Source organism: Lissotriton vulgaris, chromosome 10 (assembly GCF_964263255.1).
Source record: "Lissotriton vulgaris chromosome 10, aLisVul1.2, whole genome shotgun sequence".
Classification (NCBI taxonomy): domain Eukaryota; kingdom Metazoa; phylum Chordata; class Amphibia; order Caudata; family Salamandridae; genus Lissotriton; species Lissotriton vulgaris.
In genome coordinates this window covers 995,178,654-995,203,411 of record NC_141698.1, presented here as the reverse complement: position 1 = coordinate 995,203,411, position 24,758 = coordinate 995,178,654, and the positions used below count along the sequence as shown (strand labels likewise).

At 53.3% G+C, this 24,758-nt stretch overlaps 1 protein-coding gene across 1 annotated transcript in view; it reads left to right on the top strand.

Moving 5' to 3' along the window:
• The first annotated feature begins 3,616 nt into the window (after positions 1 to 3,616).
• Positions 3,617 to 24,758, top strand: part of NXPH1 (neurexophilin 1) — a 480,412-nt gene continuing 459,270 nt past the window's right edge. Inside the window, exon 1 of the mRNA XM_086941996.1 lies at positions 3,617 to 4,397. Within this exon, the coding sequence (XP_086798122.1) occupies positions 4,344 to 4,397 (54 nt within the window). The 5' untranslated portion in view covers positions 3,617 to 4,343. The remainder of the gene's footprint in view (positions 4,398 to 24,758) is intronic.

Genomic DNA, 24,758 nt, shown 5'->3' with positions numbered 1-24,758 from the left:
TGAGGGCCTGCTGGTGCCTGGTTCTTGCAGTGGAGGGGTGGGCCTGCTGGTTCCGGTGCCTGGTTCCTGCAGTGGAGGTGAGGGGCTGCTAGTGCCGGTACCGTGTTCCTGCAGTGGAGGTGAGGGCCTGCTGGTGCCTGGTTCCTGCAGTGGAGGGGTGGGCCTGCTGGTTCGGGTGCCTGGTTCCAGCAGTGGAGGTGAGGACCTGGTGGTGCCTGGTTCCTGCACTGGAGGGGTGGGCCTGCTGGTCCCGGTGCCTGGTTCCTGCAGTGGAGGTGAGGGGCTGCTAGTGCCGGTACTGTGTTCCTGCAGTGGAGGTGAGGGCCTGCTGGTGCCTGGTTCCTGCAGTGGAGGGGTGGGCCTGCTGGTTCCGGTGCCTGGTTCCTGCAGTGGAGGCGAGGGCCTGCTGGTGCCTGGTTCCTGCAGTGGAGGCGAGGGCCTGCTGGTGCCTGGTTCCTGCAGTGGAGGCGATCGCCTGCTGGTGCCTGGTTCCTGCGTTGGAGGTGAGGTGAGGGCCTGCTGGTGCCTGGTTCCTGCAGTGGGGGCGAGGGCCTGCTGGTGCCTGGTTCCTGCAGTGGAGGCGAGGGCCTGCTGGTGCCTGGTTCCTGCAGTGGAGGGGTGGGCCTGCTGGTTCAGGTGCCTAGTTCCTGCAGTGGGGGCGAGGGCCTGCTGGTGCCTGGTTCCTGCAGTGGGGGCGAGGGCCTGCTGGTGCCTGGTTCCTGCAGTGGAGGCGAGGGCCTGCTGGTGCCTGGTTCCTGCAGTGGGGGCGAGGGCTGCTTGTGCCTGGTTCCTGCAGTGGAGGTGAGAGCCTTCCGGTGCTGGTGCCTGGTTCCTGCAGTGGAGGTGAGGCGAGGGCCTGCTGGTGCCTGGTTCCTGCAGTGGAGGTGAGGTGAGGGCCTGCTAATGCCGGTACCGTGTTCCTGCAGTGGAGGTGAGAGCCTTCCGGTGCTGGTGCCTGGTTCCTGCAGTGGAGGTAAGGCGAGGGCCTGCTGGTGCCTGGTTCCTGCAGTGGAGGGGTGGGCCTACTAGTGCCGGTACCGTGTTCCTGCAGTGGGGGCGAGAACCTGCTGGTGCCATTGTTGGTTCCTGCACTAATGGTGCTTGCTCGGACTAATCGAACAAAGGCCGAATTCTGTGTTTAAAGTGCCTAATTATTCAGAAATCTGACTCATTTGTATTTTCTATTTTAACTGAAGCCCGATTCAAATAAAGAGTTTCATTAATCCTAAGCCTGGTAAATTAGTACATTGCCTAATTATTATGAAACATAAATTCCTTAAAGTGCGCGCTTAATCTAAAGCCTCGTTCCCATATTTAAGGTGCATCCTTCTTCTAAACCCCGAGTTTTATACCAAATGGACTTGTTAAAGTGAAACACGATTCCTACATTTAAAGTGCATCTTGAGTCTTGACCCTGAATGTGATGCTGGAGGCGCTCGCTTTATCTGGAGCCCGATTCCTGCATCTGAGGCGCTTGCCGCGACTGAACTAGTTTACCCTGCAGTTTGATTCGTTCCTACTGTTTAGTTACTCTTACATGCGGGGTCCTTTAAAGTGTTCTGTTAATCCTTCCGAAGACTTTTTTTATTTAGATTGTTTGCCTCCCCTAAATTAATTAACTCTGCGGTCCAATTTTTTTTTTATAGCGCTTAGTTCATCTGAAACCTGATTCTGAATAGAATGTGCTTGCTGCCACCAAATTAGCTTTCTCTGCAGCGTGACACATTCACAGCACTTTATTAATATGAAGTCCGATTCCTTTGCTTAATTATTCTGAAGCCTGATTCCTTTAAAGTGCTCCGTTAATCTGAAGCCTGATTCCTTTAAAGTGCTCCGTTAATCTGAAGCCTGGTTCCTCTAACGTGCGTAGTTGACGTTAAACTTGATTTCTAAATCTAGGTCGATTTACCCTGAAATGTGACACATGCATTGTGGTTGATTAATTTAAAAAGAGATTCTTTTAAAGAGCTTAATTAATCTGAAGCCCGATTTCTTTCAAGTGCTTTGTAAATCTAAAGCCTGTTTTGGTAATGTAAGGCGCTTGCTTTCACTGAATTGGTCCACCCTACATATGTATGGTCTCCTGACCTGCAGCACTTTCGAGGCTTTGCTTTGTGCACAGCGCCTCGCTCTTGGAAGCTTCCGAGTCGCAGACATTGTATCAGTTCACCGCATAGCGCCTGGAAAACGTGTAAATGATGCAGGCTTGAAACTCAACTATCCCACCCTGAGGGGTAGTAGTGGCGTAGTTGTGCCGAGCCTTCTGACTTGTCTCGTCTGTGTGAGTGTGCGGGGGCACTGCAGTCCATCCAAAGCGCCTACTGAAAGGCAGAAGGCGCTAGCGCCGGTCCTTCACTCTTCCCACAGTGCGCCACGTGCGCCCTGGCTTTCTGAGGCTAACGGATGCCCACCGTGCCACAGAACAGGATGTATGTGGCAGCAGTGCTGCGGGAACATATTGCGAGGCACTATACATCAAGGGAGCCACGAAACCCCCCCAATCCCTGATTTAGGATTGGGGTCGAGGCAATGGAGGGACAGACAGTCATTCCCGGCTTCCCTGTCTGTTATAAGTGGCAGACCTCGGGGCACGGTGGCATGTGCCACAAGGAGTCCACTACCTCCACTACTTACCAACGTGTGTGACAAAGTTTGCAAGCATGGTAGAGGAGAATATTCTGTACCAGAAAGAGTGCACAACGTCGTATCCCCCCTCCCACGCACCTATTCTAGTGGAATTAGTATTGTAGGAAAGGGAAGTCAACAGTTGCCCTTTTATTTTGGTGCTAAATGGGAATGTCTCCTCTAAAGGGAGGATGTATCAGTCCCAAATGAAAAAGTATGTTTTCTGCACACCCACCGATGGCCAGTCTTTGGGGGTCTTACAGCAGCTGCACGCCCCATGCAGCTGTTGCACTGATGGCGTCCGAACTAGTGCTTAGAAGGTACCATGGGCGCTCATGGAAGCACGCAGAATTCCCGGTTCTGCCTCTTATGTAGTAAAACATGGGGTGCAGAGAGTCCCGCGAGTCTGCGCCCCGGTGCCACTGTACCCACTGCACTCATAGTAGACATCCCCCTGGTTGTCGTCTAGTAAGTTGTTTGTGAGGCCGTGGCCAAGGGCCACCGTACCGTCCCGTGAGATGGAAGGCTGATGGGGTGGCTTGTGAGCCACGGCGGCTCGGCGCCCCCTGGCGGGCAGGTCTAGGCTTGCACCGGTGCACTCTGTGCCCAGAACCCCTTCATAAGACCAAATATGACCCCAACTCGCCTCGCGCTGGGCTCCGCAGACAGCCTTGGAGTTGGACGCATCTTTAGGCAGCAGCCAGCACAGGTGAGGTGTGTGACGGGTGCCCAAAGCCGGCCTGCACTTCCAAGGCTTGGGTGTCGCAACACAGCTTGACTTAACATCCGCCCCCAGCCCTCAAGTGTTCCGCACACGAACAATCCCCGCAGGACAGCACTGCTCAGAAAACGACGCTGCTCACACCCGCCAGTACCGTCAAGCCACACGCTGCTCTGTACGGGCAGTAAAAGCGGAGCACTGCTGTGCCGTCTGCGAGCACTGCCTAATTCTGGAGGACACGCGCCCAGGTCCCTTCCAAAAAGCGAGAGGTGTAGCTGGCAGCTCTGCTTCGCCCGTGCACGCACACTTCCCGTGACCGTAGTTGAAAGGACGCCAGTCCTGCTGGAAATACTTGGCATTAGCGCCCACACCACCCTCTGGGAGCAGGTGCAGCGCTGAGTGCAGAGGGGACGTGTTGGCTGCTCTCTGGCACACGCGAGGGGAGGGTGCGTGTGTTGTGGGCACACAGGACGCGTGTCCCTCCCACCCACACCAGCAGCGGACCCGCACACATCCACTGTATGCAAATCCGCCTGCCAGCGCGTCGCGAGCACATGGAGCCGCGTGGTCCCTAATCCCAGCCTCCCCCCTGACAGCCCGTCTGCCCCTCTCTCTGCTGCTGCTGCCGCCGCCGCCTCTGCCTGTGCTGCTTGGAGTGGAGCGGACAGGCAGCTCCTGCAGCCGGTGGCACGGTGCTCTGCCCTCGGTCTCCGGTGGTCGTCCTGCCCTCGCACCCCCCGGCAGCCCCCCGAGCCCTGCAGCCTTTGCTGGATTAGCTGGATTGTAATAATTTGATCTGCCGCCGGGCCCCCCTCGGCCCCCGCCCCTGCCTCGAAGCCCAGCCTCGCCCGGTGGTCATGGGGTCCCTGCCTTGGCGCTGGTCCGGGCTGCACGGAGCGCGCAGTGCTCACTAGAGTGGATGGGCGCGCCTGGACCTATGCGCTGGGGAGACGAGAGGCAGCGCGCAGGCACATCGCAGGAACTTTGAGCCGGGAGGATGCAGGCTGTGTACTGGTATGCCGTGCTCCTGCTGCAGCCCACGCTCCATCTGGTAAGTGCCAGCACCGACTCTGGCCGGGCAGTAACTCTCTATAACGGCCCGGGTTCTTGTGGCATGCGAGATCTCGCCCTGCGAGCAGGGTTTTGTATCCAAGGGGTGGCCACTGTTGATAAGAGGGCTTTTGAAGCTTCGGTGGGGACAGAGCGGCCGCGCGGGCTCCGGCAGCACAGGTGATAGCGCTTGCGGGGATACAGCTGAAAACCAAGAGGCTCTAAGCACTAGCAGCCTAGGGGATCGGTGCTGGGTTGGGAACACGGACTACTGCAATGTAGGGTACACTGCCCCGGGAGGTATCTGTTGCAGGGTGGGACCACCCAAGGCGAGGACACGGCTGCATCCCAAGGGAGGGGGGGGGGCGGGCTTTGCAGCCACTGGCAGAACAGGAGCTACTGCTTTCGGGCAAAAGGCTGAGGAACACATGTATCTAGGCACTAGCACCCTAGGGTCCCTGTGCTGGATGAGAAGAGTAACTGCTGCACCCTGGAGGCCACTGGCCGGAGGTGTCACGGCTGCAGCCTAGAGGCACTCTGGCTGAGGACACTGACATCTGTAACCCAAGGGCCACTGGTGGAAGGGAGAGGGCACGGCTGCAGCCTAGGGGCACTCTGGCTGAGGACACTGACATCTGTAACCCAAGGGCCACTGGTGGAAGGGAGGGGGCCCGGCTGCAGCCTAGGGGCACTCTGGCTGAGGACACTGACATCTGTAACCCAAGGGCCACTGGTGGAAGGGAGAGGGCACGGCTGCAGCCTAGGGGCACTCTGGCTGAGGACACTGACATCTGTAACCCAAGGGCCACTGGTGGAAGGGAGAGGGCACGGCTGCAGCCTAGGGGCACTCTGGCTGAGGACACTGACATCTGTAACCCAAGGGCCACTGGTGGAAGGGAGGGGGCCCGGCTGCAGCCTAGGGGCACTCTGGCTGAGGACACTGACATCTGTAACCCAAGGGCCACTGGTGGAAGGGAGAGGGCACGGCTGCAGCCTAGGGGCACTCTGGCTGAGGACACTGACATCTGTAACCCAAGGGCCACTGGTGGAAGGGAGGGGGCCCGGCTGCAGCCTAGGGGCACTCTGGCTGAGGACACTGACATCTGTAACCCAAGGGCCACTGGTGGAAGGGAGGGGGCCCGGCTGCAGCCTAGGGGCACTCTGGCCGAGGACACTGACATCTGTAACCCAAGGGCCACTGGTGGAAGGGAGGGGGCACGGCTGCAGTACAGGGGCCACTGCTTGGGGGATACAGCTGGAGCGGGTACTGCAGCAGGCTAGGAGAGCAGGGCTGGGTTGAACCATTGCTGAAGTCCAGGCGTCACTGGTGGCGGCGCACCCTGCTGCAGCACGGGGGCGCCGGTAGGTGGAGGCTCTTTTTTCAGCCCAGTGGTTACTAATGGGTTAATGGATTGGAATTCTGCAGCAGTCTAGGGCCATTGGCGAGTGAGGGTACAGCTGCTGCCTAGGGCCACTTGCGACTGAGGGTACTGTTGCTGCCTAGGGCCGCTGGTGAGTGAGGGTAGTGCTGCAGCCTAGGGCCACTGGCAAGCGAGGACACAGCTGCTGCCTAGGGCCACTGGTAAATGACGACACTGCTGCTGCCTAGGGCCACTGGTGAAGGAGGGTACTGCTGCTGCCTAGGGCCACTGGTGGGTGAGGGTACAGCTGCTGCCTAGGGCCACTGGTGAAGGAGGGTACTGCTGCTGCCTAGGGCCACTGGTGGGTGAGGGTACAGCTGCTGCCTAGGGCCACTGGTGAAGGAGGGTACTGTTGCTGCCTAGGGCCGCTGGTGAGTGAGGACACTGCTGCAACCCAGGGCCACTGGTGAGTGAGGACACTGCTGCAGCCCGGGGCCACTGGTAAACTAGGAAACTGCTGCAGCCTAGGGCCACTGGTGAGCAAGGACACTGTTGCGGCCTAGGGCCACTGACGAAGGAGAAATCTGATGTAGCCAGAGGCCACTGTTGAGCGAGGACTGTGTTGCAGCCTAGGGCCACTAATGAGCCAGGACACTGTTGCAGCCTAAGGCCACTGAGAGGTGAGAACTCCGCTGCAGCCTAAGGCCACTGGTAAGCTAGGACTCTTTTGCAGCCCAGAGGCCACTGGTGAGTGAGGAGGACACTGCTGCACCCTATGGCCACTGGTGAGCTAGGACACTGCTGCAGCTTAGGGCCACTTGTGAGTGAGGACACTGCTGCAGCCTAGGGCCACTGGTGAGAGAGGACACTGCTGCAGCCTAGGGCCACTGCTGAGTGATGACACTGCTGTAACCTAGGGCCACTGCTGAGTGAGGATACTCCTACCGTTTAGGGCCACTGGTGAGTGAGGACACTGCTGCAGCCCGGGGCCACTGGTAAGCTAGGACTCTTTTGCAGCCTAGGGCCACTGGTGAAGGAGGGTACTGCTGCTGCGTAGGGCCGCTTGCAACTGAGGGTACTGCTGCAGCCTAGGGCCACTGGTGAGTGAGGACACTGCTGCAGCCTAAGGCCACTGGTGAGCGAGGACACTGCTGCAGCTTAGAGGCCAGAAAAGGGTGGGGCACATCTGCTGCCTAGGGGTTACTACTGAGTAAGGAGATGGCATCATAGGGGCGCACCACAGTGTAACACGCAGCTGTGACCCCCGCGCTGACAGCCAGGATAGGACGGTGGAGCTGTCTAGGGGTGCCCTGGTGCGCGAGGTCACTGCAGCTGCTGGTGCTGTGCGAGAACACTACTGCAGCGTGGTGGCCACTCGCTGGCGAGGGCACTACTGCGGTGTGGGCACTGGCAGCCGTACTGGGTTAAAAACACTAGTGCGATAGTGGCACTGCCCGCCGGGGCGTGGAGCAGAGGCACAGCTGCGAAACAGGCACAGCCAGCCTGTGGGCAGCCCTGCGTGAGGGCACCGCTGCCCTCATGACACTGGCAGCCTGTGGGTAGCACTGGTTAAGGGCACAGCGTTCATCATGACACTGGCAGCCTGTGGGTAGCACTGGGTGAGGGTGCCGCTGCCCTCATGACACTGACAGCTTATGGTCGTACTGGGTGAGGGCACCGCTTCCCTCGTGACACTGACAGCCTGTGGGCAGCACTGAGTGAGGGTGAGTCTTCGTGCCATGCACTCATAGATCAGGGGCCGCTTCCAGTGCCGCCCCTGTCGCAGCCAGGGCGCTTGCATCCAAGCGTCGGTACTGGGTGAGGGCACCGCCAACATGGTGGCTGCAGCAGGTGCTCCTTTCACAGGGTAAACGTTGGGCGAAGACCCTGCGGCAGCCCACGCACTGCCCGGGCAGTTGTGGGTGTGTGCCATGCTGAAGGCCAGACACTAGGAGCCCTGGGGTCAGTACAGGGCTCACGCGCTGGTGCAGCACAGACACCAGCAGGGCAGTGTCCGTGCAGGGCGAGGGCACGGCTGCGGCCAGAACGCTGGCTGCCCAGGGACATTTTTGGGTGAGGCCACGGCTATGCCGAGGGCAAGGACAGCTAGGCCGAGAAGAGCGCCGCGTCCTGGGGAGGGGAGCCATTCACCGAAGAAAGTTTGAGAGCTGTGATAAGGTGGGCGCGTAGTTCGAAGCAGACGAGTTTGTATCCAGTCTTGAGACAACATCTGGACGAGTGTTTTATGAAACTCCGCGAGATAGCGCATAGAGCGCCCTCTGCCACTGACTGTGGCTCGCACCAGGGGGTCAGGGCAGCGAGGTGGAGGGGGGCGGTGCAGGAGCGCACCTGGGCGTGGACGGTGATCTTTCCTGCACGTGTGTGCGTGTATGTTTGCATGCGCTTTATTCAGTGTACAGGTATGTGCGAGTATGAGTGTCCAAGTGTATTTGTGAGTCTACGCGCATATATTGGAGTGTGCACGCGAGGGGTGCGTGTACTTGTGCGTGTAAGCGAATGTATCGGAGTACATGTTTGATTTGTGTGTGTGCGCGTAAGTGATGGAGCACTCGTGTGTATGGTTTTGAATGTGTGTGATCTGTCTGTGCATATTTCCTTCGGTGTGCGTCGCCATGTATGTGTTTGCATACCTGTTTGGGTGTGCACCTGTTTGTCTCTCGGGGAATGTATTTGCTTCTGTGCGCGCGTGCGTATGGCTGTTGCGCGTGTGTGTGTGACTGGGTGGCATGCCCTGGGTGTGCTGTACTCTCTGCAGACACTCCACACCCGGCCCCTCTCCGCCTGGCATCAAGCACTTGGCTTGCGAGACACACACCCGTTCACCGCTCCCTACTCCCGGCTCTACCTCTCTGCGACGTGTTTAGGAAGGACGCATTATTCTAGACGCCTCCCTTAACAGTGGCTAACTACACTGTTGTTACAAAGCACAGCGTTGCCAAACACCATCGGCCGTCAAGAACAACAATGACGCACAATGTGCTACGAAAAAAGGGCTCGCGGCGTGGACCACGCGTTCAGCGGTGCCAGAAACTACACGGACACTTTCTTTTTAATGACACCTGCGGGCAGCCAGGGGGGTCACCTGGTTATGTATTGCTTCTGTGAATCTAGATATGCAGATGCATCGGACGGGCAATGATAATGGACCGGGTAAACAGTGCCTGGATGCCAACCCTTTGGTTTTAGCGCTACATACAAGTAAATGCGAAATGTTCTGTTGAAGACAACTGAAGCGTGGCGTATGGCGGCCTGGGAGCAGAGGCATTTTGGGGCATCTTGGGCAGTATGAGAGGATTTGGGCAGACGTGGGCTCAGAGAAGCAATAATGGCAAAACAGAGGTAGGGTATAGAGCACATGTGCGAGTTTGGGCGCTTAGAGGCTGCTCTGGCAGGAAAGAGTTTCTGAACTGGGGTGGCGGGGTGAGAAAAATAACGATGGATTCAACCCAGATCTGTGACTGGGGGTGAATGTTTTGCCATTGTGCAACATTCCGTCCATCAACTTGTGCGCATTGCTGGCAGGAATGAAGCATGTCCTGGGTCTGTGCCCACTGGACATGGAGGGGTGTTACTTCACACCACAGAGAGCACTGGGGCAGTTCGTGGGGTGCCTTAATGACCTGTTACCATATCGTGTGTTCTGAGAACTGCTAGAAAAGCGGTAGGCCCAGAACACACGGGCAGGCCTGGTGAAATGGGGACGGGCCTTTGAGCACAGGAGAGGAAGGCCTGTGAGTTCGCGGGGAGTTCTGGGAACCGCAATCCACCAAGTATCACAGAGAAAGGCCTGGCAGAATAATGGAGGCCATGCGCCACTGGTCGGCCCTGAAGCCCTGGGGAGGCCTGGCAGCATGTGAGCCTGCCTGGCAGCAGAAGGGACCCAGGTCCTATCCAGTGTACGGGCGCATGCCTCGGCATTACCAGCACGGAAGCCTCCCTGCAGAAAGAGCGCAGTCCCACAGCACCTGCTGTATGTCGTTTGCGTGTTAAGAATAAACGTGCATTATTTGTTCATTCATTGTGGTCATTGTGAGGCCTGGTGTTGGCCACGGGCGAAGGGCGCCAAATTCGCGAAAAGGAGGGGATGTGGCAAACGAAGAACATGACATAAAACTTAACGCCACTACTTCAACAAGAATTTGGAAGTTGCTGGCTCGCATGCGCTACTCTAAACCTGGGCTGTTGTGGAGGAAGACGGTAGTGTATGACATTAACCCTACATCCGACCTGGTAATACACCACGTGCTTAGCAGAGCCTCCCTCGGACTGTACTCTCGGGTCAGTCTGTCTCGGGGTAGCATCGGTGTCTGAAATATGGCGAATTCCCGTCTCAAAACAGCAGCCAGAGAACTTAGGTCATGGTAGAATGGCTGCGCGTGCCCCGCAGGGCTGCCACACCATAGGGGCACTTGGCCTCCAGTGACAAGTGTCCGAAGCAGACCAGCTGTGTGTGTGCAGCTGTGCCGCAGCGGCCCGCTAGAGGGCAGCGTTGGCCTCCTCTTCCTTTCGCTGCAGGGGCAGCAGGTGACCGTGGCGGCAGCAAGTTGGGTTGTAATTCCCATTAAATGTCACTCGCCAGGATCCTGTCAGCGTCTCCCGCAGAAGCCCACCGAGGCAAGGCGAGTCTTTTTCGGAATTAAGAATCCCTAAGCCATGTTATCGTCATTTTCAAGTAGCAGCTTCACAAAGGACAACATCGCACTAAACACTCAATAAATTGACGGACACTACTCCCATTCAATGTCGTTTCCCCTCATCACCTCAGGAAAGACTTTAGGATTCAAAAAACAATAATACAACATGTCCCTAGCTAGATACCCCCCCCCCCCTCTCGCCCCGCCCCCAAGATATAATAATTATGGTCTAAGGTTCAAGACCTGGGAGATACAAGCGGCACACCAAGGGGGTTCTGCCAATGTGTTGGTTATTACATTGCAAGAGACACATGTTTGAAGAATCTATTTTATTTTATGATGAGCGGGTGACAGTGTATAGCAGGTATAGCTCAGATGTAACTTCCCGGCGCACCGCCATTTTATGGAACATAGGGCATTCTTAGATTGTATACAAACATCTGTGATTACCTACGCAGTGGTACCTAATTAAAGAAGTAGAAGAATTCGCATTTTTTTTATTTTTAAGATATTTCTCTGTCTACTACAGATACAAAGTCAACAAAAATGTGTTACTGGTTAAAAATCAATAGAAGAAATGGAATATAATTGATGCCACTGGAAAATGAGCATATATCAAGTGGCCATGATGCAGTCAAAGGTCAGTTCAAGGACAAAGGACCCGCCATTTTGAAACCACACACAATGTGGACTAGTGTGTACTTTCCCTGTAGCCCTCAGCATGACGGGGGAGGGGGTAAAGCAGGCCGATCTGCAAGACGCCTGGCCTCACCACAGAGGCGTCGGGGCAGTGTGTAGACCCCAAAACCTCGAAACTGGTATTGGACTGAGCGCGCGCGCGGGGGACTGGTCTGGCGGAGACAGAGCTCGGAGCTGAGCCGCCGAGGCTGCCCAGGCCGCGGGTCAAACCAACCTCAAGCTAGGGGTGTTGGAACCAGGTGACTGTGTCAGGGCCGCACGGAGGTGGGTGTGGAGCGGGGATGTTCAACCTGGGATTTAGAGAGCTCGAATTGTTTGGGCCTCAGTGCCTGTGTCAAGACTGCCACCAGGATACCTACAATGTCATCTGTCTGTTTCCACCCCGGTAGCTACTGGTTTCTTGGAGTCGCGACCCCCACACTAGAGTGTCCATTTTGTGTTCGCGGTCAGCTGGGAGCGCTTGGAAAGCATTCCGTGCGCGGTGGACGCTGGTTGAGTTTTCCGTTATTCACACACCTCTTTGCATGGATTGGACAAAAGGCGTCCTAAACCCCAGTGTACCCCTTGCCAGCACTGACAGAGGCCCTGGGAGGGATGGGCACCCCCTCCCTGCCCCCATACATGCAAAGAAAGTTGCCATGGTGCCATCTGGAGTGCGCTGACCTGGGTCACACCAGCGTCCATATTTCATTTTGAGAAATATTATAATTCTGCCTGTGAATGGCGTGTCGCTCTTATCCACCCGATTAGCCCCCCCACCCCCAACCCAAACGTGAATATTTACTTCACAGTGTCTGTGTCTCAGGCCCGGGCCCGCATGTTTTGCCCTGAGGGCACGACCTTCGAAGGCCACCGGATGATGAAATGACGGGAACCCGTTTTGCGTGATCCTGGCCTTGTAACTGCGGGTCACTGCTCCCCGAATTGCAAGAGGGTGTCTCTGATTTCGAGGCACGCTGCCTCCAATGTGGAGAGAGAGCGTCTGGACTGTTTCTCTGATTGTAGAGACGGTTCCTCTGATTGCGGGAGCTCTCCGTCTCGTGACGGGGCCTTCCTTTTTAATTGCGGGTTAATCTAATTCCACGAACTGTCTCGCTAGATGTGTGGCGCCCTTGTCATACGCGCCACGTTATGCAGCTGACAACGGACCTTTGTCCCCCTAAAAGCGGGCGCTGCTTTGCTGATTGCAATGCTCTGTTCCTCCTGCTGTAAAACAGTTTCTCTGATTGCGGCGCCGTTCCTGGATTTAAAGGACACTTTTCTGCAGTTGTGTGACACTGTTCCGTCTGATTGTGAGGCACTGTTCCTCTGGCTGTGTGTTGTGTGATACTGTTTGTCTGATTGTGAGACACTGTTCCTCTGATTGTGTATTGTGTGATATTGTCCGTCTGAACATGAGACACGTTCCTCTAATTTTGAGACAAAATTCCTCAGCTTGTGGGACACTGTTTCTCTGAAATACAGTTCCTCTGTTTGTGAAGCACTGTACCCCTGATTGTGATACACTGCGCCTCTATTTGAGAGACACTGTTTCTCTAATTGTGAGGCGCTGTTTCTCTAATTGTGAGACACTGCGCCCCTCTAGTTGTGATGCACTGGGCTTCTAATTGCTGCAAACTATTCCTCTAATTACTGTACACTATTCCGCAAATTTCTGTTCACTAGTCTTCTTATTGCTGTACAGGACTCCTCTAATTGCTGCAAACTATTCCTCTAATTGCTGTTCACTTTTCCTCTAATTGCTGTTCACTTTTCCTCTTTTTGCTGTTCACTTTTCCTCTAATTGCTGTTCACTATTCCTCTAATTGCTGTTCACTTTTCCTCTAATTGCTGTTCACTTTTCCTCTAATTGCTGTTCACTATTCCTCTAATTGCTGTTCACTTTACCTCTAATTGCGGTTCACTATTCCTCTAATTGCGGTTCACTATTCCTCTAATTGCTGTTCACCACTGCTCTGTTTGTGGTACAGAACTTCTCTAATTCAATTAGCAGCGGATCTTTGAATTAGAGCCTCTTGACACTTTAAAAGGATATCTTAATGATGTTTCTGGCAGCTAGTCTGTGACTGTTTTACATACCTCTGAACTGCAGGCTTGTGGCGGGCGAGCTCACTGGTGTGAACGGCTCACTTTGGTGCGCGGTTAAAGAGTACGATGTAAACAAGCAAAGTGACAGTGGCTTTACTCTTTGTTGAATGTTACTCCTCTTATCCCACTGGCGCTGTGTTTGACCCTTTCCCCTGAAAGCCCCCAGAAGATGGTTTATATAGGCGCATCCAGTGGGATTGTTCTGACACTTGCCGGGGATCACACCGTGACTGCTGGCCCGGAGCGCGGGGCTGGCACTTTGCCCGACGTGTTCACCTGCAAAGTCCACACGTGGTGGCTGCCTCCTTCACGCAGCTGAGACTCTCTTGTCTCATCTGCGGTAGTAACTTGTGTTTGCAGCGCTTTACGCCGCCGAGGAGCTTTTTTTTAAAGGTGGGGGGGGGGGGGGGGGGGGGAGGGGGAGAGATTGACCTGCTTAAGCACAAACCAGCCGGTTTCTTGGGTTGCGAAGAGGTGTAAATAGCTGTACAATGGCTGGGCAGAGCTCGAAGCACTTTACACTCTCATGGTATTCCACTATGGGTGTGTGCGTGTGTATAAAGCTACTACCGGCACGCACATACACACATACACTCAGCACGCACACTGGTTCAGAAATAAAACGGGCACACGAATGCAAATACACGCACAGCTTGTTTACCTCAGCCGCACGTGTCCACGTGAGGAGTACTTGAACGTCACGCGCCTTCGCCGCTTCTTTCAAAGCAGGGTCGGGTTATTTCCACTTGTGCACGTGCTCTCGTTGGATGCCCGTGCCCTCCTTTACCTGTCCTCACCCTATAAGTGTCAGAACACACGTGGGCATTCAACATGCGCGCGCCGTGCCCCTGTCAGCCTGAGGGCTCGGCCCGCGCATGGACCGGCCAGAGTGACATTATACACACCGCCAGGCATCTCACCCAGGGCTGCCCAGCTTACAGAACATCGCCTACAAAGGAGTATCCAGGTAAATGCCAAGGAATCTGAGACCCTACTTCCTGTCCAGCATCCGGGGCCCTAGGACTGGACTACAGAAGCAGTATATCGCGCCTGCGCAGAAGAACCGCCACTGAGCACGCTGGCGAAGAAACGTCTCGGGTCCTTTTTAAGGTCTCGGGTCCTTTTTTTAATGTCTCGGGTCCTTTTTTAATTATTTACACATCGCTTAAGAGAAAAAACACCCGTGCAAAAACTGTAATGTTCAACAACACTGATGACAGTTCCTTGACGCCCTCCTAACACCATGGTTAGCATCGAATGCACATTTCTTTCATTCTGAACAATTTGTTTCTGGGTGCAAAGGCCCTTGTTTGCTTATTGTTTCCCTACTTGAGATCTGATGGAATCGTTAATATAAATATCGGTTCAGAGTTTAAATATTAGTAGCTGTGCTGAAAGCACCCTGCCTGGGAGACGGTCCTGGGCCCCTTCTTGCACCTCTGACCCTATCCACGCCCCCTCGGGTGCGACCTGCGGAAGATAAAACGGGGCCATTTCTAAAGAAGGGTCATAGGGTCCCTGGGTGGTAGCACTGATAGGGAATGATAGTGTTGGTGTTGAAGGGGGTGGTGGGTGGTCATTGGGATTGATGGCGGCAGTAAACAGGTCGCATTGATGGGGATAAGAGGTTGGCGATTGGGTTCACTGGAGGTGGTTTGCATGTGGTATAGTGGTGGTGTTAATGATGCAATTAGTGGCATCAGCGGTGGCTCCTCCATGACAGCAGGGTAGCGTTGCCCCACCTCCTGCGAGCGCCACAGGTGAGCACACAAATAAAATGGCGTAATATTGCCATCTTAGTTTGCCTCCAGCTCGCACTGTGAACAGCGCAAGCTTGAGTCAGGGGGCGGGGCTGAATCCTTCTATTGGAGGATTGCTGCTGCCCCTTTCAGTACGCAGGTTGGGTTGGCCGGCTGGCTACCTCGGCCAGCAGAACAGCACACTGTAGACCCAGCAATCTCCCGCCTGTCAAACAGCCGAGGGATTGATGGCATAGGCCCTCTGGCCTCTAAATGAGAGCTGGATTAGCCTGCTCCCACCAATCCTGGAGCTTCTCTCATGCTGATTTGAGCAGCTCCAAGATTGGTTGGATTCGCGTTCCACTGAGCGGGAAGGAGGTGCCATCCAATCCTGCTCTTGGAGCGCCAGGGAGAAGTGAAGCATATATGGTGAGTTTGGCGCAATCGTGCCCCCGCCATATTTTTAAAACTATAGCCACCACTGAGGCAGTGGTAGCTGTGGCCTTATTGTGGTGTTTAGGTTGGGCTGGTGGCATTAAGCAGATTTCTGCGTTGGGGCAGTTGCAATGATAGGAGTAATAATGGTTGAGGTGGGGCAGGTGATGGTGAGGCAGGGTGGTAGTGGTTTAAAGTAATGAGAGGCAGTAATAAGGGGCTACAGGTAACAGCACATGGGGTGAATGGCTTGTGTTGACGGCATCAATGGGGTGGTTGGGGCGAATAGGATTGAGGTTCTGCTGTCAATAGTGGATGAGGTGGTGGCATTGGTGAAGTTGTGGTTGGGTGATTGAGGTGGTGGTAGTGTAGGGTTAGTGGCACTGATGGGTTTTGATTCTGATAATGGCCCTACAGGGGAGATAGTGCTAGAGATGACTGTGATGGTGGAAGGTAGGAACTGGTGGTGTTGTAGGGGTTAATGATGCAGGGTAGGTGTATGGTGCACCGGTGTGATGACGAGGAAGGTGGCAGTAATGGAATGGTGCTGAAGGGCGTTATGCCTGATGCAGAGAATGGATGTGGCGCAGTGATTGGATGAGATGATGTGGTTAGGGTGGGTCAGTGTGATGTTGAATGGGGTTTAAAGGATGCTGGGTAGGGCTGTGGAATAGTGGGCAGCTGTTACAGGGTGCTGTTGAAGGGAGTTATGATGCATACAAGGGATGTGGGTACACAGCTGTAGCGTTGAGGAGTGGTGTGGTGCTTAGCTGATCTTCATTACGTTCCATTGGAGTTGTTTACAGTGGTTAGTGTTAGTGATGGGTGGGGTGGTGGTTCACATTGTCAGTGTGGTGGAGAGTTGCTAGCATGGAGTGTGGTGGTGAAAGGATAGCGATAATGGTGATTAACATGGTTACAGTAGTTGTGATGGTAGTAATACTGTTATGTTGGACTAGAGATAATAATAGTGAGCGCTAGTGGTGATTGAGGTCGGTGTGATGGTGACTCAGATGAGGTTGGTGGGTATAATGGAAGTGGATGTGGTAGGGATGGTGAGACAGATTATGTTGGTGGCTGCCAGGAAGGTTGTGTTGGTGGTAGCTCAGATGATGTCGGTAGGCAAGATGGTGGTGATGGAGGTGGTATGGATCGAATGTTCAAATGATGTTTGTGAATATGATGATGGTGATGGGTGTGGTGGGAGTGGAATGTTTGGATGATGTGGGTAGGTGTGATGGAGGTGGTAGGGACTGAAGATTTAGATGATGATTGTGGGTGTGATAGTGGGGATTGAGGTGGTGGAGGTTCAGCTGATGTTGGTGGGTGTGATGGAGGAAGAGGAAGGTATGGTGGCTCATATTATGTTGGTGGGTATGACGGAGGTTGTGATGATGGTGGGTGTGATGGAGGTGGTGGGTACTGAAGGTTCAAAAGATTGTGGGTCTGATGGTGGTGATGGAAGTTGTGGGAACAGTGGTTCAGATGGAATTGGTGATGATGACTGAGGGGAGGTAAAGGTTTTCATGCATTCAAGGTTGCGATGGGGTGTAATCGTGATATGGTTTAGTGGAGCGGTGATAGTGAAGCCGAATGATGCTGAGGATGGGTGTAGCTATGGCCAGTGCCTTTGATGGGAGGTGGTGTGATGATAGTGCACCCACCGCAAAGAGGTTCCTTGCTTGTACAAGCGACATTTAAATACTCCTCACCGATCCCATGCTTACTGTTCCCATCTCTAGGAATTCTGTCCTGACCTAGCAAGCAGAGTTACAAATATTTTGTAATTGTTTTCCCCCACGAAATTAGGCAACCCTGCGCATAATGTTTTTTTATTAATTTACTTTCCAGTACAAAACTTGTTTTGCCCTGAAAGTTGCCTGAAAGTACCATAAAGCAGCACAGCCTGCTGCTGTGCGTGACTCTGAATCAAGGAAGCGTTCCATGGGTGGTGCACGGGCGTTCCCGTGCCATCCCCCATGTTTTTTGATGCGAAACCTTATCTACTAACAATAGTAACAATGGTGGTTTTGCACCAACAAATAATATTTTGAAGTAGGCGTTAAAAAGGAAAAATGCTTTTATTTCTCCTAAAGCTCCGCACTTTGCATATGTACAGGGCGCATCCAACGTGGGAAGCGTACTTAAGTTCGACTAAGCATATTGGGGCATATTATCAAGGGGGTTTATCTCCGCTTTTTTGGCTTCAAAAGCCAAGAAAGCGGAGATCAAATTATCTCCCTATTACCTAGCTGCCCCTAACACCAGTTAGCGACAGCTAGTAGGAGATAGCGACCATCTTGGGCCCCACTTTGCATGTCAGTGATATTTATCACTAATGACATGCAAAGTGGGCGTGCCAAGATGTTAGCGACTGAAAACAGTCGCTAACATCGCTATCTCCTATTACCAACTTTTGGAGATATTCGCGCTTGCGAATATCTCCAAAAGCTAACACCTGCCCTGAGCAGTTCTTAGCCATGTTATCCAATGGGAGGTGGATAACATGGCTAAGAGCATTAGCTCGGTAATGCATGAATATCGCTGACTTTTCAGCGATATTCTTGCATTTCGGCCGATTTTTATCGCATTTGCCATAAACCTTGGTAATACCAAGGTTTATCTGCGATAAAAATCGCCGCAGCTCAGCGGTAAATATTTTTTACTGGGAAGGCGCCCTTCCGGTACAAAACCTATGCTAGACTCACGCAGACACCTTTGCACAATGGTGCGTAGCCGTGTACGTGCAGCTCTGTAGATATGGCGAGGTCCTTTTCTCTCCCTCTCATGCATCACGGCATTTTTGGGCGCTGTGCTGCGTTGTGTGAGCTTTGTAAACTTAGCCTTCAGGTTATAAACTCGGTTGCAAGTCCCACACACCGCACCAGCGAGGATCCGCGAATCCTCAGGATCCGCGTGATTCCTGGTTGGGATTGGTCCCCGGGCCACCTCTACACTGGATTGAGCGCTCGGGCACAGAAATACACACAATGGCATTTTATCACGGCTCCTTAAAACCACCCCTGGGCTCCACATTCACTTTGTTTTTCTTTTAAAATAAGCCCGATTGTGGTGGCTTTCCTTTGGAGACGTTTAGGAGAGACAATGGCACGTGTGGAGAAAAGAGCCGCCGGCCCTTATCGCAGCCGACGAGAATTGAATCCGGCTCCGTGTGAAAGGCGCCTTTCTTATGTCTGTAATAAATAACTCCTGGGAGATGAGCGGCGACGGCTCCATATTTCATCCGCGGCCGGTCCCCGGCACACTTCCAATCTGCGCCAACAGAACAATAAAGCGCAGACAGATGTTCCACATCGGTTGAGGTGAGGCGGGGAGGGGGCACCATATGCCTGTGGTCACGGGACACTGGGCAGCCTAAGTGGAGGTGTTTGTCAGCGGGGCAGGTCAAGGCTGGGCCAAGGGAATGCCTGGAGGGAAGAGCCCCCGAGCTGTGGTCAACCACGGCAGGGACCAGCCATGAGTTAGCTTGTGTTCTCTTTCTTTCTTTCTTTTTGTCTTTCTTTCTTTCGTTCGTTCTTTCTTTCTTTCTTTCGTTCTTTCTTTCTCTCTCCATTTCTATTCTCTCTTTCTTTCTCCGTTTGTATTTTTTCTTTCTTTCTCCTTTTCTATTCTTTCTTTCTCCTTTTCTTTCCTTCTTTCTTGTTTTCTTTCTCTCTTTCTTGATTTCTTGTTTTTTCTCACTTTTTTTTTGCTTTTTTCCCTTTCTTCTCACTTTTGCTTTTTTCCCTTTCTTCTCCCTTTCTAGTCTTTGTTTTTTATTGTCTTTTTCTTTCACTTTCTTCTTCTCTCTCTTGCTTTCTTGTTTTCTTTTTCTTTTCCTCTCTCTCTTCTTGCTCTCTTCCCTTTTTCTGGTCTTGAGTTCTCTCTTGCTTTTTCCTTTCTTCCTACATTTCTAGTTTTTCTCCTTACTTATCTTTTTTCTCTTTCTCTATTTCCCTCTTTTGGTCTCTCTCTTTCTTTCTTTTCATTTCTTCCCCTTCCCCCCTTCCTTCTTCCATTTCTTCTTTCTTTCTTTCTTTCTTTCTTTCTTTCTTTCTTTCTTTCTTTCTTTCTTTCTTTCTTTCTTTCTTTCTTTCTTTCTTTCTTTCTTCTTTCTTTCTTTCTTTCTTTCTTTCTTTCTCTCTCTCTCTCTTCAGTCTTTCATGTTTTATCTCTTTGTCTCTCTTTCCTGCTTTCTTGTTTTCTTTCTCTTTGTTTATCTCTCTTGCTTTCTTGTTTTCTTCCTCTCGTTCTCACTCTCTCTTTCCTGATTTCTTTCCCTTTCTTCCCTTTCTATAGTCTTACTTCCTTTCCTTCTTGCTTTCTTTCCCTTCCTTCTTCCATTTCTATTTTCTTACTTCATTTCCTTCTTGCATTCTTTCCCTTCCTTCTTCCATTTCTATTTTCTTTCTTCCCACATTTCTATTAACTTCCTTCCTCCTTTTCTTTTGTCTTTCAACCTTCTTTCTGCCTGCTTTCTTTCTTTCTTTCTTTCTTTCTTTCCTTCCTTCCTTTCTTTCTTTTCTTTCTTTCTTTCTTTCTTTCTTTCTTTCTTTCTTTCTTTCTTTCTTTCTTTCTTTCTTTTCTTTCTTTCTTTCTTTCTTTCTTTCTTTCTTTCTTTCTTTCTTTCTTTCTTTCTTTCTTTCTTTCTTTCTCCAACATGGCATTTTGTTCCATTTAACAGTCCTTTGAGACACTAGAGACATAGAGAAATGCAAAGTTAGTATTTCAAATCACAAAATGCTACGCGTTGTAGCAAAGACACGACTTGACTTAGATGAAGGTTGTAACACGAAGTAGTCCATAAAACCAGTTGCATGTATACAGCAAGAGTGCAATATATGATGATTTGGGGCTTCCTGAAATTGCTGCATATAAGCTATGCAAAATCAACTGTTTCTGCCACTTAGTGATGGTAAACACCAACAAACACTCCACAATGTAGAGCGCAAATTGCGCTCTACATTGGTGGACTTTGTTTTCCAAATGGGCACCCTGAACTAAATGGCCTAAAGCAGCAAAACCTGGCCCGTGCCCTCGGAGCTGGGCTTATCTTCTCAGCTCATCTGCATCCAGTGGATATTGTGGACAACGTGCACCTGCGCTGCTAACCTACGCCCAGCCCGGCCCTCCTTCATTCATCTTTGTAATGTACATGCAGCGGGCCTAGTTACTCGAAGCTATTAAGTGCTGCATGGGTGAGGGTTTTAGGTCTGGCCTTACAGAGCAGATATCTAGATAATCTTTTGTTACCAATCTTTAAAGCATGCATAGAGTAAGTCCTTGGCTCCGCCCCGAGGAGTCCTGCCCTCTTGCCTCCTCTTACAGTTTTTTTGGTGTATCATTACTCATTCTAGTATGTGCTTTCTTTGGCTGCACAAGGGACTACTTTACATCATAAAAGTACATGCAATCATGACACTGTTTGTCACATTCAATTAGGTGTCTCATCTGTGCATTCTACAAGGAAACTATACATTGTCCCCACTTTTTCCAGTGTTAGCAAACCGAATACTGCTGGGTTTGATGTCCTGAACACTTTTCACCCATGCAAGACATGGAAACACCATGTGTATGCATACCTGTGTTTATAGTACAACCTTACCTATTGGCTTTGCCAATGCTTGTTATAGTAATAGAGGCATGAGTTGTGTCGAAATCAGACTAGATGATCTAAAGCAGGATGGGATGGGAAGGGCAGAGCACATGCTCGGAAGGGTACTGGCCAGCCCTCAGTACACGAAAGCATGTTACACATCTAAAGGTTGGTGGCACCTGGAGATCCGAAAGTCCAGGACCTATGGGACACTCCTGCAGCCCCCACGGTGTGGGGGGGGGGAGGGGGCAGTTTTACATACATAAAGGGGGGGACCTCACCTTCTCATTTTGGGGTATGGGTAGGATTTGTTACGCCACTGGCAGAACCACACAGTTTCCTGGTAAAATGCGGAAGCTGCAATTGGAATGTACCCAGATACAGAGACCGCCCCGGGTCCGAGACTCCCCCGCGATTGCGCGGCCTACGCCATGAGTGCAGATGCCCTTTGTGAATCAGGCCCACAGTTTCTAGGCATCATTGCCCTGTGGCCTACCCATTAGCCAAGATACAGGAGGTGGGCCGATGTTCCTTTAAATGTAGGGTGACCTGTGAATGATATCCGTGGGATGTGGCCGGTGGAATTTTAGGTAGGTCTGGAAATTCCATGGACAGAATTAGTGTTGCCCCCTAGTGGCAAACCTACTCCATCTATACAGTTTGCACCAATGGCTTTGTGATGTGTAAGGTCCGCTGATGGGGCAGGTGGTCTCTGCACTATTTTATTATTAATCCGGCCTAGCTGCAGTGAGATTACAGCAGTGTGGCCGTGGACACTGGTTTTCACCTGGACAACCGCTGCCTCCCAGTTGTGGCTTCTCAGCTGCCTTCTTGATGCCCCGTGTGACCCTCTCACCTGATCTCGGAATGGGGGTTCTTCTACAGTCTGTGCATGTGGTTGTTCTCTGCTGGACCTTACTTTCTGGTGATTCGTGTCATTCTTGCTAGTATATAAGATAGTTATATTGAAAGTGACTGATGTCAGCACTCTGCCTATAGACTATAGTTAATGGAATAAAACATTTGTATGTCTGCGTCTTCTGATCCGCGGGGCCTGTTTGGAAAGTGTTTATAAGCTGGTCTGCGTGCTTTTTATGTGACTCTTTCGGTGCTTTTCTATTGGATTCCTTCTTGACTGTATCTCTGATTTTATATTGGATTCTGTTTGTGCCTGTTTCTCTTAACCGTCTCTCTTATTATTTCATTGTTTTGCGTTTGCTTACCTGTTCATAAGATATTTTTTCTGATTGTGTGTTTATCTCTGGTCCATATGATTTTTATATGGATGTTAATTGATTATTTATTTGACGTCATGTGATTTTTAACTCTGATTGCGTGAATGCGCCTTACATTTTTCTGTGATTCTTGCTGATGATTGTCAGAGACAGTGGCCAGCACTGCTCACCATCTAACAACCCTGAAAGATAAGAGCTGGGGGTGGGGCGCGGGTGGGATAAATGCAGAGACACGGGGACGCACCAGGAAACAGACAAACGCTTACACACTCGGACGGCAACATACAAACACAGCCATGTGCTTACACGCGCACAGAAACATGCATATATATGAACACGCGCATCCAGGCAGGTTTATATGCACAAGCAAGCATGCAGACGTACACATATGTATGCGCACGCAGACACACACATTCAGTTCATAAAAACACATGCAGACTCGTACACATGCACTCGCATGACCCCCTCCCTCTCCCACACACACACCTGGAGTGGCACGTTGGCCGCGCTGCCCCCCCCCCCTCCCCCTCGCCTGCTCAGTCTTTAATTACCGAGCGCTGCTCCCCGGGGCGGCCCTCGGACACGCTCTGCGGCTTCCTTTCATCCATCACAGGAGGTTAATAAAGTGCCGCGGCCCTGGTGAGGCAGGACAAGTGCAAGCACTTACAGGGCCGGGGGACAAGTGCAAGCACACACGGGGCAGGAGAAGAGGTGCAAGCACACACGGGGCTGGGAGGAGAGGCACAAGCACACATAGGGCCGGGAGGAGAGGTGCAAGCACACACGGGGCCGGAGGAGAGGCGCAAGCACACACTGGACCGTAGGAGAGGCGCAAGCACGCACAGGGCCGGAGGAGAGGCGCAAGCACACACGGGGCAGGGAGGAGAGGCGCAAGCACACACGGGGCAGGGAGGAGAGGCGCAAGCACACACAGGGCCAGGAGGAGAGGCGCAAGCACACACGGGGCAGGGAGGAGAGGCGCAAGAACACACAGGGCCAGGAGTAGAGGCGCAAGCATACACAGGGCTGGAGGAGAGGCGCAAGCACACACGGGGCAGGGAGGAGAGGCGCAAGCACACACGGGGCCGGAGGAGAGGAGGAAGCACACACGGGGCCGTGAGGAGAGGAGCAAGCACACACGGGGCCCAGAGGAGAGGAGCAAGCACACACGGGCCAGGGGGAGAGGCGCAAGCACACAGGGCCGGGAGTAGGGGCACAAGCACACATAGGGCCAGGAGGAGAGGCGCAAGCACACACTGGACCGTAGGAGAGGCGCAAGCACACACAGGGCCGGGAGGAGAGGCGCAAGCACACACTGGGCAAGGAGGAGAGGCGCAAGCACACAAGGGCTAGAGGAGAGGCGCAAGCACACACTGGGCAAGGAGGAGAGGCGCAAGCACACAAGGGCCGGAGGAGAGGAGGAAGCACACACGGGGCCGGGAGGAGAGGCGCAAGCACACACGGGGCCGGGAGGAGAGGAGGAAGCACACACAGGGCCAGGAGGAGAGGAAGAAGCACACACGGGGCTGGAGGAGAGGCGCAAGCACACACTGGGCCCGGAGGAGAGGAGGAAGCACACACGGGGCTCGAGGAGAAGCGCAAGCACACACGGGGCCGGGAGGAGAGGCGCAAGCACACCCAGGGCCAGGAGGAGAGGCGCAAGCACACACAGGGCTGGAGGCGAGGCGCAAGCACACACGGGGCAGGGAGGAGAGGCACAAGCACACACGGGGCCGGAGGAGAGGAGGAAGCACACACGGTGCTGGAGGAGAGGCGCAAGCACACAGGCCTGGGGGAGAGGCGCAAGCACACAAGGGGCTGGAGGAGCGGCACAAACACACACAGGGCCGTGAGGAGAGGAGCAAGCACACACGGGGCCCAGAGGAGAGGAGCAAGCACACACGGGCCAGGGGGAGAGGCGCAAGCACACAAGGGGCAGGAGAAGAGGAGGAAGCACAAACGGGGCTGGAGGAGAGGCGCAAGCACACACAGGGCCGGGAGGAGAGGCGCAAGCACACACAGGGCCAGAGGAGAGGAGGAAGCAAACACGGGGTTGGAGGAGAGGCGCAAGCACACACGGGGCCCGGAGGAGAGGAGGAAGCACACACGGGGCAGGAGGAGAGGCGCAAGCACACACAGGGCCGGGAGGAGAGGCGCAAGCACACACAGGGCCGGGAGGAGAGGTGGAATCACACACGGGCCGGAGGAGAGGAGGAAGCACACACGGGACTGGAGGAGAGACGCAAGCACACACGGGTTGGAGGAGAGGAGGAAGCACACACAGGGCCGGATGAGAGGCACAAGCACACACAGGCCAGGGGGAGAGGTACAAGCACACACAGGGCTGAAAGGAGAGGCGCAAGCACATACAGGGCCAGGAATAGAGGAGCAAGCACACACTGGGCTGTAGGAGAGGCGCAAGCACACACCGGCCTGGGGGAGAGGCACAAGCACACACGGCCTTGGGAGGAGAGGCGCAAGCCCACATGGGGCCGGAGGAGAGGTGCAAGCACACAGGCCTGGAGGAGAGGTGCAAGCACAAACAGGTCTTGGG